Raw genomic sequence first — 16,715 nt, forward strand, 5'->3', positions numbered from 1 at the left:
GTTTTATTTAAAGATTTTTCTTCAAAAAAGGCAGGAGAACCAGTAAACAAGTTAAAACAAGTACTGTTGAGAAACTATAATATAACTGGTGAAAATATGTAAACAACTTAACAACCAAAGCGTCTAAATCGCGTCACGTGACAGCACAACGCCTAAACACAAGAGGGGGGAGGGGAAGCAAAGTGCGCCTGCTCTGCGCTGACACAGGAGCGAGTCCGGCGACCTGGCTGTTTCATCTTTGCCGAAAGCACAGCACTGCAAACAAGAGCAAAACTTAAAGTAAAGAATCCATCTCACCAGGCTAGTATCGATACAGTCGATATTTGGATCGATCCGCCCACCACTAGCGTGCATAGCCGATATCCTGTCTCGTGAAAATCTGGTTTAATACCAGGAAAATTGTTTCCATCTTGAATTTAAAACATTTTAAAACCCCGTCAGGATGCTCAGTAGAAATCATGATAAGGGTGACTGTTTCTGCTTGACGGTAGAAGAAAAGCTGGTTTCTTGTTCTCGGAGAGCCTAACAGGAGTGTACAGAGTGGACCCTAATAGGTCGGGGCCCTTTGTGTGGGAATCGCTGTGAAAGTGGAGTTCTTGGAGGCAGGCAGCACCAAACCCCAGAGACCAGAGGAAAGTGAAGCTCGAAAAGGCCCGAAGGCTTATATTTGTTACGGCCGTTTATAATTCAGAAACGAAGTGCGGTTTGACAGCTGATGTGGGCATGTCTATATAACGGAGACTATTTTACGCAAGCGGTGAGACTTAAATACTTGGTGGTTTATCAGTTAAGGTTATTATCGGTCAAACGCGTGCTGGTTAGCCAGGAAGTACCTTTTCAGAATAAAGGCTTGTCCGAAAAAGTATTTAGTTTTAAAGTTGCATAGGTGTCCTTGCTGTATAAAAATCAGAGTATAACGTCTAAAATGATCAACAGTAGTAAAAAATAACTGTAGATGCTAAGATTTGGTGTAAAATGTAATGTTTTTTGTTTAGTTTCTGCTGTTTTTATTATTATTTATTTATTTTTCTAATTTTCTTCAAACTGGTTAAAAAACACGACACAATACAGAATTTAAACAGTTTGCATTAATAGTTAATATAAGATTCACTAGCTGTAATGGACCACTTCATACTTTAGGTTTAAAGCCATTTTCATAACGATGTCATGTTTTAATATGTGAGTATGATTTTATTTAGAAGGGTGGACTGTGACCTTTTGCGTATATCCGGTAGATTTACGCTTGTTTTACCTTCGCGCATGGTCGGGGACTTGTGTAAATGTCGGACTTCGGGTGCCGTGTAATCTGACTGCACACTTCAGCCGTCGAGTTTGTGTGAGGAAACATTGGTAAGGAGCCCGGTAGCGGGGTGCTGTTTATCATTGCTGCAAAACAACTGTCGCATGCTCAGCATGGGAGGGGGAAGGGGAGTGTTCCTACTGTTAGCTTACACACACACTGATGAGGGAAGCTAGCTTCTGCCCCAGTTGCGAAGTAATAAGTGACAGCTTGAAATAACTAAAGCAATTAGTCCGTGAAGGCAACACTGGTTTACTAGTTTATGCAGAGACGTGCTCACATCTTACAATTACATGGTTCTCAAGTAAAGGCAGTGGGCTAGTGACAAGTTTATATTACTGCAAAAATTGAAGCCCTGTGACAAATTAGGGGAAAACACATCCCAAGTTGCATGATATTGCAATATCAAGCAGTAACTTCTAACAAGTTGTCTTAAATATTTTCAGGCAAAGGAATAAAGCTGGAGCTGGAAGACGGTGACCCGCCCCAGACCTCCAGGATGGAGGCAGTGCTGCCAGAGGTCCATCTAACAAACACAGGAGAAACCAGTAAGGCTGTGTGATGTAATAACTTGTGCTCTGGATTATCAGATGGAAAAACATGCCCATTCCAAGGAAGAAATGGATAAAACCTCTCGGACGCAGCTTTACAGTTTACAGGAGAGCATAGTTAATGGGTGATATTTTGTTCCAATGGCGTGTGTAGCAAAAACTTAAATTAATAAGTTAATGGTGTCAAATGCTTTGATATGCTTCTCCTTCAAAAAATGGACTAACTGGGCCACACGGCTTAATCGCTCAGTTGAGGTGTTGATTTAATCCCTCAGTCACAGGTGTATAAAATCCAGCACTCAATCATGCAGTCTGCCTTTGCAAACATTTGTGAAAGACTGGGTTATTCTCAAGAGCTTAGTACTATAATAGGACTGCACTGTTGCAGAAAGTCTGTTCATGAACTTGGTCCTCTCCTAAATATTCCAAGATCAGCTGTAAGTGGTTTTATTGCAAGCAGAAGTATTTAGTAACTCAGCCTTGAAGTGTCAGAGCATGCACTCTTGCAGAGCAGGATGACAGAGTGCTAAAGTACACAATGTGAAAAAGTCATTGCCAAGCTAGGCTGACTAAGTAACTGCAGAGTTTCAAAGGTCCTCTGGCATTAACATCAGGACAAAAAGTGTGCATCAGGAGCTTTGTGGTTCTCCTGTGGTTGGTGATATGAGGCTTCAAATTCAAAATTCAAATTCAAATTTTATTTGTCACGTACACAGTCATACACAGTACGATATGTAGTGAAATGCTTGGACAACTGCTCGTGACCTAAAGAGAACAAAAAAGGAAAAGGCTATGAATAAGATAGGAAATAAATATGAAAAATTAAAAAGGGTAAATTTAACTAGGAAGGAATAAAATATAAATTAAGGTTAAAAATTTAATAACTGTACAACACAAATTAGAATGAAGGGTAAATTTAACTGGGAAGAATAAGATAAAATATATAAATTAAAGTTGAAAATAAAATAACTGTACAACAAAATACACAATACACAATATAGAACTATATAAGAATGTATGAATAAATCTAAATCTAAATAAATATATACACAATAACAGCAGCTGTACAAGTATTAACCGGAAATGAAGAATATAGTGACCAGTGTTGTGCAAAAAAACAATGTGTGCAAAAACAATGTCCAGAAAGTCCAGTGTGTGTGTAAGAACCATATGTGTGGGTCAGTACTGTGTGGTGGTGTGATTGAGAGACCGTATCGCCTGCGGGAAGAAGCTCCTCCTCAGTCTCTCTGTGTTGGTCTTCAGGGAGCGGAATCGCTTTCCTGACCTCAACAGAGAGAACAGTCTGTTGTTGGGATGGCTGAGGTCCTTCACGATCTTCCTGGCCTTGGTCCAGCACCGCCTGCTGTAGATTGAGTGCAGGTCAGGGAGCTCGGAGCGGATGGTGCGCTCAGCTGACCGCACAACCCTCTGTAGAGCTCGTCTGTCCTGCATGGTGCTGTTCCCGAACCAGGTTAAGATGTTTCCCGCCAGGATGCTCTCTATGGTGCACGAGTAAAAGTTCCTGAGCACCTTGGAGGGCAGTTGGAAGTCTCTCAAGCGTCTGAGGTGGTAGAGACGCTGTCGGGCCTTTTTCACCACGGTGTTGATGTGACAGGACCATGACAGGTCCTGCGTGATGTGAACTCCGAGGTATTTGAAGCTGTCCACTCTCTCCACTGGGCACTCGTTGATGACGGGGGTCTGGTAGTTCCTCTCCTGCTTAGTGCTGAAGTCCACTATCAGCTCCTTTGTCTTACTGACGTTTAGAAGGAGGTTGTTCCTCTGGCACCAGTTCTCCAGATTCCTAATCTCCTTCAGGTAGGCCGTCTCGTTGTTATCAGAGATCAGGCCCACCACAACGGTGTCGTCAGCAAACTTGATGATGGTGGTGGAGCTGGTAGTGGCCACGCAGTCATATGTGTACAGAGAGTACAGCAGGGGGCTCAGAACACACCCCTGGGGGGCTCCAGTGCTGAGAGTGGTGGAGGCTGAGACATGTCCGCCCATCCTTACTGCCTGTGGTCTGCCAGTTAGGAAGTTGGAGATCCACTGACACATAGATGAGCTGAGTCCCAGATGCTCCAGCTAGGTGGTGAGTGTGGAGGGAATTATGGTGTTAAATGCAGAGCTGTAGTCTATGAAGAGCATTTTAACATAATTCCCCCTTCTAGTGTCCAAGTGAGTGAGTGATGTGTGGAGGAGATGAGAGATGGCATCGTCTGTGGAACGATTTGGACGGTAAGCGAACTGTAGTGGGTCCAGTGTGTCTGGTAGTGAAGAAATGATGAAGTCTCTGACCAGGCGTTCAAAGCACTTCATCACTACTGAGGTGAGGGCTACAGGGCGATAGTCATTGAGAGAAGCAGGGTGGGGTTTCTTCGGGACAGGAACAATGATGGACTCTTTGAAGCATGTGGGGATGACCGACTGAGATAAAGAGATGTTGAATATCTCAGTGAACACAGGAGCTAGCTGGTATGCGCAGTCTCTTAGGATACGACCTGGGATGCCGTCTGGTCCTGCTGCTTTCCTGGTGTTCACTCTCTTGAAGGCTCTCCTTACTTCATGCTCGGAGATGACGAGCACGTTTCCGGTGCTGGCAGTATCTTCCTGTCTGCAGCCGTTAGCGCCGCTAACACTAGCATTGTTGGAGACCTTAGCTGCAGCCTCGAAGCGAGCATAGAAAGTGTTCAGCTCGTCTGCCAGAGTCACGGCCGCGTTCGTCATACCGGTTGTTGGTGCTTTATAGTCCGTTATTGTCCTTAGTCCCCGCCACAGGCTCCTAGAGTCACTCTGTTGGAGTTGTGACTCTAGTTTCCTCCCGTAGCGCTGCTTCGCCTCTTTCACCGCCCTCCGCACGTTATATGACGCGGCTTTGTACGGGTCCATGTCCCCCGTCATGAGTCCCGTGTTGTAGGCAGCGGTGCGGGATCTCAGAGCGTCGCGGATGGTTTTATCCACCCACGGCTTCTGGTTGGGAAACGTTGTGATAGTCTTTGTCTCCACGGTATCATCCGCTAGTTTCCCGATGAATCCCACAACCGCTTCCGTAAACACGTTGACGTCATCGTCGGAGCTGTTTCTGAACATGCCCCAGTCTGCGTCATCGAGTGCGTCCTGTAACGCGGCCACCGATTGATCCGTCCAGCGCGCGACCTTCCTCTGAACCGGAACTTCCTGTTTCAGCCTTTGTTTGTATTTTGGCATGAGGAAGATGGCGGCGTGATCAGATTTGCCAAACGGGGGGCGGGATTGTGCCTTGTAGCCGTCCTTGACCGTAGTGTAGCAGTGGTCCAGTGTCCTTTCACCCCTGGTGGGGCAGGTGATGTGTTGATAAAAGTTCGGCGCTGCGCGTTTGAGGTTGGCGCTATTAAAGTCCCCCGTCACAATAAGCGCAGCGTCCCGGTGTTGTGTCTGGTGCTGTGTGAGTGCCTCATGCAGCTCGCATAAGGCGGTGAACGTGTCCGCTTGTGGTGGAATATAAACGGCACTTACAATGACCGATGCAAATTCCCGAGGTAGATAAAAAGGACGACACATGATGGACAGTAGTTCCAGATTGCATCAGACAGAGTGGTGTAACGTATTCACTGGACTCTAGGACTGCAACAGCAAGTCAGACTTTCTAATTCCAACATCAGCATTTGACCTCATAAGTGCTCTGCTGGATCAGCAGGGCAAAAAGTCTCACACACACTCAATCTTGTAGCAAGTCTTCCCAGAACAGTAGAAGCTGCTATAGATGCAAAGGGTCACCAGATTCATCTTAAAGCCTACGGATTTAGAATGCAGAACTGTGCTGGTAAAAAAACTCAAACTCAAAATTGGCGTCATCTTCATCCTTGAATGAGTCAGTGACAGATCCAGTTTGGGGGACTTGATGATTATCACAAGGATTAACATTTTGAAGTTTTTGGGTCATGAATGACAGCCTTACTCACTAACTAGGCAGTCAGACGCTGCCCATCTTTGAACTCAGCCTTAACTGTAATCTCAGCTACATGCATGTAAAACTATCTTGTTGAGAGAAAGTTCTGACAGACCATCACACATACACAAGCACCAGCCAACCTTATTCCTGCTGTAGCTGTTGCCTCCAGGGCAACTATAACCTAGCCAGATACTATAACCTAATGGAAAATCCTGAAAATCACGGCAAACCGTGCCGAGTTGATCTGAGTAGGTAGTCAAGGAAAAGGGGGGTTAAGAGATACTCCTATGGTGCAGCCATTACCAGCAAGAAAACATCTCAGTCTCCACCTGTCCGTTTATCCTCCAGGTCTCGGTTCCCTAATGTGCAAGCGGGAGAGGTCACGCTTCGATACGTCACTGGGTCTCTTGACCCGGAAGTTTGCAGAGCTCCTGAGGTGCTCCGCCGATGGGGTTTTGGATTTAAACGTAGTGTGTCGGGAACTTGGCGCCTCTAAGAGGCGCATCTATGATATCACAAACGTCCTTGAAGGGATCCAGCTCATCAAAAAGAAGTCTAAAAACCACATCCAGTGGTGGTAAGTATAAACTGGGCCAGTAAGTAACAAACATAGACCCATTTTATGCATAAATGTATACAGTGGCTTGCAAAAGTATTCGGCCCCCTAGAACTTTCCCACATTTTGTCACATTACAGCCACAAACATGAATCAATTTTATTGGAATTCCACGTGAAAGACCAAAACAAAGTGGTGCACACGTGAAAAGTGGAACGAAAATCATTCATGATTCCAAACATGTTTTACAAATAAATAACTGAAAAGTGGGGTGTGTGTAATTATTCAGCCCCCTTTGGTCTGAGTGCAGTAAGTTGCCCATAGACATTGCCTGATGAGTGCTAATGACTAAATAGAGTGCACCTGTGTGTAATCGAATACTTTTGCAAGCCACTGTATTTAGTAGGGCAAGGGGGCTTTTTTTCTGCTCCTAATGCTCAGACACATTGGATAACTTGAGTGTTGCTTGTTTCGCTGTTGACCTGGGTGTTTTTGAATGCTTGTGCACAGGGGCGGACAACTGAATGAAGACTATCAGCCTGTGCTAAAGGCTCTTGGCGAGGAGGAGAGGAAGCTGGACGAGCTGATCCAAAGCTGTACGGAGCAGATTCATGAGCTGTGTGAGGACTGCCACAGTCACAGATATCCTTTGTCTGTTCAGCTTCATTTCACTCTTTATTGTCACCCAGGAAATACTCTGAAGGCAGGTTTAATGGGTAAAACTGCTAGGATAAAAATATTAGTGTTTGCCGTTAAAGTAACAGCACCAGGAGCCCTGAGTTGTTCTCAAAGTCTCAGTATGTCTGCCTTTCAAACTGCATTGACTTCATGAGACATGCAGGTGGCACTAGAGGTACATTTCTTTCTTTGTAAACTGTCAACATTTAATAATGGCTGACCAGAGACAGTCTTTACTGTAGTGGTGTGTGTGCTGTTGGCATAAAGGAGGAAAAGTTTATTTGTTCCAATCAAGGAAAAATACTAGCTTTCAAAGAGCAAACAATACCTGGAATTAATTATCACTAATGTTTCAGAACACACCTGCCTTGTGGTTAATAAAAAGCAGTGGTTGTCTGGTGATTGTGTTGAATTTTTTATTTATCTTTTCAAATCAAATTTGATGGCCGATTCCAAGTAGTTGCAGCAACCAGCTGGTCCACAACGCCCGCTTTCAATTACAGGGTGGTTGGTTGCCTGGTGGGAGGGCAGTTTGTCTCCCAGCAATCGTGGAATGGCTCAGACCAACTGCAGGTTTGAAAATAACTGCCATCCAATTCATAACCGCAGACGGACTGATTGCACTGTGCCTGCGTTAAAGAGCGTGCCGGTCATTTTGTAGTTAAATCCCACCTGCAGCAGCTCTGTCATATTTGTTGGGAATGCCTGTTTTACATCAGTGACATTTTGGCCAGTAGTTAATGTGAGTTTTGATGTTTGTAGTTGGCAACAAATGTGTGAATTTTGCCACTTGATCACATTTGATTGATGTATTATCACAAATGTATTGTATTTAATTGCCGGCTTGGCTAAAAGTGGGATAAATCTGCCTCTCCTGTGGCAGGGGGAAAAACACCTTCCTAATGGGTCAATAGTGTTTGTTTGTTTTTGTTTTTTTGGTGTTTGTTTTATGAATTGTGGCTCATATTGGTGTAAAGAAAACAGGTCTACCTTGTGATAAAGAAACTGTTGCAGTGTGAGCATGCGGTGTCCTGCAGTCGTACAGTTATGATTTGAAAAGCTGACACGATGTAGGTGAAACCACACTGCTGGTGCGACACGTGCATGAGTTTTGGAGTCCGCTGAACTCTAAGCTCCAGCGGCACACAAACACCAGTCTGTTGTTTTTATTGTCTTCCTTGACTTTGTGGCTCACATACGCCTATTTGACTTACAAGGATATCTATAGGATTCCCGCTCTGAAAGATCAGACTGTGATCGTGATCAAAGCCCCCACAGAGACTCAACTCGTAGTGCCACACCCAGACGAGGTACATGTCAGTCGGACAAGGTGTAAGATTATTAGTCATTTCTGTTCTCTAGTGGAACTGCTGCTGTTTTTGAGTCGTTAATCATAAATCCACGTGTCTGCTTTCTCAATGCTCAGAGCCTGCAGATCCACCTCAGCAGCACTCAGGGACCCATTGATGTGTTCATGTGCTCCGATGAGCCCCTCCCCATCGAAGCTACAGGTTATTCAGCTGCTGACGAGGGCAGTGGAAGTCATTTAAATGACAGCGACTCCATGCTCGATTTGCCCTTCGCGGCCTTCGCTCAGTCTTCCAGAGGTGAGTCTTGTGTTTGAGCATCCTGTCGCTCTGGTGCCACAGAGGACAAGGAAACGACGTATCACCGTAACCGCGTTGCTGTCACAGGAGCCTTGAACAGTACTATGCACAGCTCCAACTCTGTTTTGAGATTTTTGGGTGATTTGATCACTTTCTTCCTCACCGGTGTCTCCTCATTCACACTCCCGTGTCATTCCAGAAAACGCTAACAGCAGTTGTGGAATTGATAATCTCTCCAAGCTTCAGCCTGAGCCGACACAGCAGCGCTCTCCTATGCCCTCCACTCTCACCTCCCCCCAGCCCCCCTCTGAGTGCAGTTTTGTTGCTCTCAGTCCCCCTGTGGCCTTCTCTCACAATGAGGAGGGCTGCGTTGTGAGCGTGGCTGACGGGGAGGGCATCACTGACCTCTTCTCCTCTGTCGACTTGGACCAGTTGCCTCAGGATATTCCGCTTCTCTGAAAAGATGTGAAGGAATTAATGGAATTTCCATGTAAATGGGATATGAACAGGATCCAATAAACTAGTTGAAGGAGCCAAACTAGTGAAGGAGCCTTCCATGTAATTCCATTGCCATCCAGGCCTCTTTTCTTCTCTTTTGGACGAGCTGACACGCGTTCTGAGGCATGTTTCTGTTTTGAGGCCTTTTTGACAGCTCTTCTCCACAATGTCAGTATTTCAGTGTCAACAAAATGGACTGATTTGAACCCAGAGCTTTGTCAGTTACAGGGACACTGTGAACTGGTCTGGAGAGGTGACGTACACCAAAGGTTTAGAAGTCTGTCCAAAGTCATTCATTAGACTCTTGCTGCTTGTTTTGGAGCTCTGTGATGACAAACAGCTGCAGATGGCATTCGTACACAACTGTTTGATGAACATTGTTGTGCTTTATTACTGATTCACTCGACTTGTTGGAGATACTAATGCAGATTTGTGTCTTATTAGTTACAGCTGGTCTTGTATCATCTTGCAGTGATGCGTTTAAAGCAAACCTGTCCATTATTTGGCATTCTCCCATCCAGGTTTTTCGTTTCAGATACCTTAAGTCAGGAGGATTTATCGGTCCAAGCACGTGCTCTCATTGCCCTCAGATTTATCGTATTGCATCGAGGTCATTTGAATCGTCTCGATGTGCATTTTAAGACTGAGTTTGCGGCTCAGCGTGACGGAATAAAGATTTAGGCTATGAAGCCGTTTGTGATGACATAACAAAGTAACAGGTGAATGTTGATTGGTTAGGCTATGACCAATGACTGTTAAGGTTTACTGATGTGTTGGAACAGTGCATTACTCTGTGCTACTTAAACTGAACGCCTCATAGCACAGTGTGCTATAAGCCCGTGTTGGCTTTTCTCAGGGTTCCAGTAGCTTTTACACCTGGTGCAATTTCATAAGTTAAAGGCTGATTCATACACAGTATTTACCAGAGCCCCACTGATGTAGGATGACTAAGACCTAAACTGATATCCGGCAATTTAAAAATCCGACACATAAGCAGCAATATTTAGCATAACCACATTTCCATAAGATTTGGCTCATGTAGTTTAAAAGCACTCTAACTGGAGGTGCTCAGATCAGCTGCTTGTTGTCTGTGGTGTAACAAACAGGTGTTGCTTACTGAGAAGTCACAGAGGAGTGATCTCTGAACTAAAAGTTTGCAACATCAACACTCAAAATATGCTCTACAGCCATGTCTTCTTTCCACTTTTCAACTTTAATGCGCCATTAGAAATGCTGATATCGGCTGATATCTGTCGGGCTCTGGTATTTACAATGTTGTCCAGAGTTTGACGTGTACGAGAGCTTTGCTTTAATATTGATCGCCAGTTTAAAATGACACTAATTATGATGGCAGACATTTCAGCAGGTCACTTTCTCAGGTACCGCTGCGGCCTGTTTGCGCTCTCTTAGCTGTTAAGAGGAGCAGGATTGTCTGATGATGACACGCTGAACCACTAAAAGCACAGAGGAGAGGCTCTACCATTTAAAGCCCGTTCTTGTTTACGGAGCATTTTAAATTGTGCCTTTTTCACGGCGCACACTTCAGCGAGGTTGTGTTCGGCGCCACTAAAAACAAACATGTTGCATTCGGGTGAACTGTTTTGTCATCGTTCTTGGAGAATGAAAGGACTGTAACACTAAACCCTTTTCATGCTCACTTGAGCATCTCTCATGAATGCTCACCAGAATTCTTGTCATTTGTTGTCAGTATCAAACTAGGACAGCGCCCGGCTTGAGTGGCTCAACTGCTGTATTTACGAGGCATTGAACAGCTAACCACTGTTGGCACTCAGATCTGGTGTTCTGTAATCCACAGAGTGGGCTAGTCTCTTCACAATGTGTGTTATGTTTGCTTGGCAGAGTCGGGAGGCTGTGAAAGGAAAAACTGTTTTCTGTGTTTTTAACAATTCGACACTAAGATCAAATCTAAAGCTTCAGGTTTTTCCCCTCATGTTATTTTTACTGTTGTTCACGTATTCGCATCAGTTTTGTGTTCAGTTAGATTCATTCTCACTCAAGAGCCTCTTTTTACCACTGATTCTGTCCCCCTAATGCTGCTTTGTAGCCAGAAGACCTCTGCTGAGGGTCATTTCTGTTAAATATTGTATCAAAACTTGAATAAATTTGAGCTCATTTACTTATTAATTCCCAAGTCTATTCTGTTTTCTCTTATTTTTAAATTACATTTTGCTTTTCAGTGAGTCCACGTTAAATTACTCTCATTATGCTTTTCCTTATATTCAGACAGCACTGAATGTTAAAGTTTAAGAGTTTTTCCAACTCGTGGCTCTCTATGATGTCACTGAGAGTGGATCACAACTGCTGTCCAGAGTTTCTGTTTATAAGGGTCAGAAGAAGACAGTTTTAATACAGGCAGCCAGTATAAGTAGAAGACACACAGGTCTGAATCGTGCAAAGCTACTGAGATTAAAAAGAGCTTTAAATGAACATTGGATCCTCTAATGCAGGGGTGTCCAACTCCAGGCCTCAAGGGCCGGTGTCCTGCAAGTTTTAGATCTCACCCTGGGTCAACACACCTGAATCAAATGATTAGTTCATTACCAGGCCTCTGGAGAACTTCAAGACATGTTGAGAAGGAAATTTAGCCATTTAAATCAGCTGTGTGGATCAAGGACACATCTATAACCTGCAGGACACCAGCACTTGAGGCCTGGAGTTGGACGCTCCTGCTCTAATGCCTGTTAAATGTTTTCAGACTAGTTGATTTAAGTGGTAGTGTAAGCCTTAAATCAATTAGATCATGTAACACTGACCTATGAATCATTAAAGTGTGTGTGTGGGGGAGGAAAAATAAGCGCCAACTCAAGAGATGAGCTGGTGTTGTCTCCACATAACGGACAACTTAGCAAAGGACCAGTTTGAAATTGTATCATTTGGCACTTTGTTACAAGCAGCTTGTAAAAAAAAAAAAAAAAAAAAAAAAAAAAAAAAAAAACCGCTCACAATTAGTTCCTATTTAATGAGCCAATGGCATAAAATAGTATTTTTGTGCCAACAAGCTGATTCCCAAAGATTTACTAGGTCAAAAACAACTTGACACAGGACCTGAGAGATGGATCTGGCCCTTCAGTTGATTCAATCTACTGTTCCCTTCTTAAGAAAGGGAAGAGAAGACTGAGATATGGCAAATTGCAGAACACATTACAAATTACAAGACTGAAAATGGGTGGCAACAGTTCGAATGAAATGAAAAACAATTTTGAAATATTTGTTTCAAATCAATTTGTACGGACTGTCAGGAGAGAGGTAAAACGGTGGAGGCTCGGTTATAGTTTGGCTTGCATCTCAGACAGCGGTGTTTGAGATCTTGTCCAACTACTGTCGGATTGTGATCCAGCATTCAGTGTCATCGGGGAAGCATTTGGTTTGCGTTGCATGCACTAAAAACATGCCTCGAGTGGAAAAGACACAAACAAACCACAATTGTACATGATCAGACATGGACTGGCCTCCCCACAGCCAGGACCTCAGCATTATTGAAACAATATGGGATCATCAACAAGAGGCAACACCCAAAGAAGAGCTTTGACTGTCCTTCAAGAAGCCTGGAGAGCTGTCCCCGACTACTTAAGCACACTTTCTTATATTGTTTTTAAGTAAAGCTTATTAAACACTGAAGGCTTCAAATTTGTGGTTGTTAAATTTTCACTATATTGGAAAATTATTTTAACAATAATTTTAAGTGTGCTGGCTATTAAAAGGTAAAAGGGTAAGCTTTCAGAAGATGGATCTTGTTTTGATGAGCCAGCTCTCCCACATGCTGATACAATCCTTTAAAGTTTACACAAAAAGCACTTTTTCAAGTTTTCCTCTGTGAATTATCAGAAAGCAGAAAAAAGATCCAAGGCCCCAAGGCTTGTTTCTGTTACTCTGCACTACAGACAATCAACTGGGAGAGCTTTGCTTTTGAAACTGATATATCCACGTTAGCGATGTTCAAAGTTGGTCATGGAGAAAAATGTTCTAAAAATGTGCTTTTGGCTCAAGGTTGTGACGTGTGGGAAGTTCAACAGAGTTGAAACTTTATATTGATGTGGTCAGTTAGGTAGCAGAGGGGGGTGTTAATCAGTTTCAGCTGCTTTGGTGTTAATGAAATTAACAACAGGTGCATTACAAGGGCAACAATGAGACACTGCAAATACAGGATTCACAGGTCAAGGCCACTGACATTATTCCCCACGTCATCTGTTCTCACTGTATTTTCACTAGTTTTGCACTTAGCTTGGGTCGGTGTCGCTACGGGTAGCATGAGGTAATACTTGGACCCTACACACGTTGGACAGGTAATACAAATCCTCCAGGATGGCATATCAGTATGCACCACTGCCAGAAGCTTTGCTGTGTCTCCCAGCACAGTCTCAAGAGCATGGAGGAGATTCCAGGAGAGCTGGACAGGGTCGTAGATGGTCCTTAACCCATCAGCAGGCCTTGTATCTGCTCCTTTGAGTAAGGAGGAACAGGTCGAGCACTGCCAGAGGTGCAAAATGACCTCATGAGGGGGGCCTGAGGACTCTCTAATGGGGCTTGTGCTCACTGCCCAGCACAGAATTGGCATTTGCCATAGAATACAAGAATTAGCAGGTCCACCACTGGCGCTCTGTGCTTGTCACAGGTGAGAGCAGGTTCACCCTGACCACATGTGACAGACATGGACGGGTGGGGAGAATCCATCTTTCTGTCATTTCTTTCAGCAGTGTATTTTCTTTTAAATCCATGCAGTTGAGCACTTCTAAATGTTTCCATAGTGTGGGGAGATCAGCTGTTTTGCTTTGGTACAGTCCCAGTGTGTGCTTTTAAGATCCCAAACTACGCACCAGGATGAAGCAGCTTGACGTTACCTGCTACACAACAACAGTCATGTTCTGTGCTTCTGTTTAGTGTTCATGCTGTTTAATAGCAGTAACAAAGCTTCAGTTTTCTTTAACCATCCTAATTGCCGTGTAACCCCCAGTGCAGTGCACTAGTGGGATCTCTCTGCCACTAGGAGGCACTGAGATCCCACAGAATCCTTCAATTACATTTTCACAAGCTTGTGTTGTTTTCAAACTGTGCCATAAAGTGTTGCCCATCTGAGAAGCGGCTTGTATAAATTGAAGTGGGAACGGGGTTGCGATGATATAACGTGGCGCCTTGCTGGTCACGTTAAATCTAAATAGCGGAAGGAAAGTTTTAGTCATCCTTTACGGAAAAAATCAGCAGGAACAGGCTCTGTGTCAAACTGAACACCCACGTGCTCTGTTTTGTTTCAGCCGCAAACATCACCTCCCTGAGCTGTCGGAGCTATATTTATTCCCCGTGCCCACTTGTGCAAGGACCAGGCGCCTGCTGACATGACGATGTGACAGTTTGTCATCTCATTCAAGTGAAGTCGCCAAGATCGCCCCAGGCTACTTATCAGACATGTAATCTGAATCAGTTTTGGAGGCATTAGCGGCTTCAGAGGAGCCAGGAGAGCGGGGTTAAAATGCAGGTTTGACTGACATCATTGACTCTGCTGATCAGATTACCATATCCTTAGGCCGCTTACTGGATATGAAAGGAGAGACTGGTAATTACATTGAATGTATTTGCCCGACTTTCATGGTTGGAGGAAGGAGCACATGTTAGTGAGACTGAAACATTGCTCCACAGCTGAAATCCTCTGTGGCACATTGGTAGATGTGGGTGTTATTGTCAGATGATCGCTGATTAAATCAGGGTTCTTTAAAAAAAAAAAGTGATCTAAAATCTTCTAAAGCTCAGTTTAAAACAAGAAGTGCCTCTGATGTTCCTCTTTATTTATACAGAAGCACCCGCACCTTGTAAACTTTTTTTCTTCTTTTCCCGTCCCTACTTCTCTTTGTCTGAGCCACAGCATCTTAGAAAAACACATCATCGCCCTCGACATGATGATGTAATCCGTCAGGTGCCTACAGCCTTCGAGCCTGACTATAGATGGCAGTGTGGTACCTTAAAAACCCCTCATGAACCCTGTCAACCCAGTTCCCCACAAACAGTGGCACACTCACACCGAGTTCATGAAGTCACTGGATCACTGCTATTATTGATTCATGTGTGCTTCTCTTGTTGTTGTTTCTTCTTCTTTTTTTTTGCTCTTCTCTGTGTCGCTTAAGATTTGCACATCGGAGGAAGGGGGGGAAAGTGAATATTGAATTGGGTCATATTGAATTAGGTCCGACGTCAACCACCTTCCCATCTCAAGAGGGCTCACTTAAAGTTCAGTCGATACAACTGTCAATCGGGCGATCAATCATTCTGTGAGGTTTCTTTTATTTATTTTTTTTAAGTGCTTTTCCTTGTTGGCTGCAAGTGCATGATGTGTGGTGGCTTTGAAGGTTTTGAAGCACTGGACAAAACACACAGATGGCTTGGCTTAAAGTGTGACATAGGACTAAGTCATCATCACTTAAGGCTCACTCCCTCAGGGAAGGGGGTTTTAGGAGTGACTCGAGGCATGTGACGCTGCAGGTTGGTAGGCTTGCCCAGCTGTTCCTTCCCTTTACCCCCTGAAAATGCAGCACTTGTTTCTGCGCTATGCTCTCTTCAGCCAGGCGGTTGTTTTGACTGCTGTAATACACTGAGGCTGAGAGAGAGAGAGAGTGAAAAATAAGAGAGGGTTAAAGAGGGAGCATGAAAACCAGGAGAGAGATGGAGCGAGCGTACTATTCGTCTCTCATTGGCGGGGGAGAGTACGGCGTCTTTTTGCGTAGCGCCGCCCCAGCCAATCGACGACTTGTGCAGTATTTTTGGGTTTATGAATGAAATGAATAGTGAGAAAGCAGGACGGGAGTAGTTTGATTCATCACCCGTAAGCTCGGGTTGCGCGGCGTAGACCGAAGACACAGGTGCGCTTGTTTTGCTACGCACGTGGCCTCAGAGGGCCTCTAGGCGCGGACAGAGAGATCAGTGGGCGGCAGCGATGCAGCAGCACATGCAAAAAGCACTCGCAGGCACACCTTTATCCATCTTTGTTATCTCACAAAGTAGTAAGTGCAGTTTAAACAGTGCATACACGCGTCAAAGCCTGATCAGTGCAGGTGGACCAGCCCGAGGCAGAATTGGCTGTTTACCTTCTTCCTGTTTTCTCTCCACACACTTGTTGTCACAGTCCAGCACAGTTTCATTCATGTAAAGAGTGACTGAAAGGGCAGCACGCTAAACTCTGTTAGTGGGTTTATAAGCTCAGCTGCTGGTGGAGTTCGTCCAGAGGTCAGGAGATGTTGAGTCACTGTGTTTTTACTCCATAATAACATGATTTGCACTCCTTTGGCTCTCAGTTCCTTCAGAGGTCGACAACGTCAAGGTGTTTGGGTATTAATCAGCTGGACTCAAATGTCCCTTTCCTCAAAATGTTTCTTGACAAAATAAAATGTTCACCTCTACCCTACAGATACAGCAGTGACTGCCGTCTTTATGGCAAAAAGAGTTAAAAATGTATGAAGACACAAGCTGTTGTTTAAACAGTCCACATATGGAAACCCCCACACACCCAAAGAACCAAAAAGAGACTGTTCAGTTACATATTTTCCTTCTTATCAAACCATTTCATCCTCTTATTTCAACCCTCTCAAGC

At 44.3% G+C, this 16,715-nt stretch overlaps 1 protein-coding gene across 3 annotated transcripts; it reads left to right on the forward strand.

Annotated features, from left to right (window-relative positions):
* Positions 1–166: 166 nt before the first annotated feature.
* e2f3 (E2F transcription factor 3) lies at positions 167–11,266 on the forward strand. 3 transcript variants are annotated; one of them, XM_004563671.4, is made up of 7 exons: positions 167–279; positions 1,747–1,848; positions 6,131–6,359; positions 6,849–6,980; positions 8,212–8,326; positions 8,443–8,623; positions 8,823–11,266. In XM_004563671.4, the coding sequence occupies exons 2-7, from the start codon at positions 1,800–1,802 to the stop codon at positions 9,080–9,082; spliced, it is 966 nt and encodes a 321-aa protein (XP_004563728.1). In that variant the 5' UTR covers positions 167–279; positions 1,747–1,799; the 3' UTR covers positions 9,083–11,266. The 3 variants fall into 3 exon arrangements, with proteins under 3 accessions (XP_004563728.1, XP_076735682.1, XP_004563726.1); XM_076879567.1 differs by having other exon boundaries at positions 172–300; XM_004563669.3 differs by lacking the exon at positions 167–279 and adding an exon at positions 1,215–1,350.
* Positions 11,267–16,715: the final 5,449 nt, after the last annotated feature.

Source organism: Maylandia zebra, linkage group LG22 (assembly GCF_041146795.1).
Source record: "Maylandia zebra isolate NMK-2024a linkage group LG22, Mzebra_GT3a, whole genome shotgun sequence".
Lineage (NCBI taxonomy): Eukaryota > Metazoa > Chordata > Actinopteri > Cichliformes > Cichlidae > Maylandia > Maylandia zebra.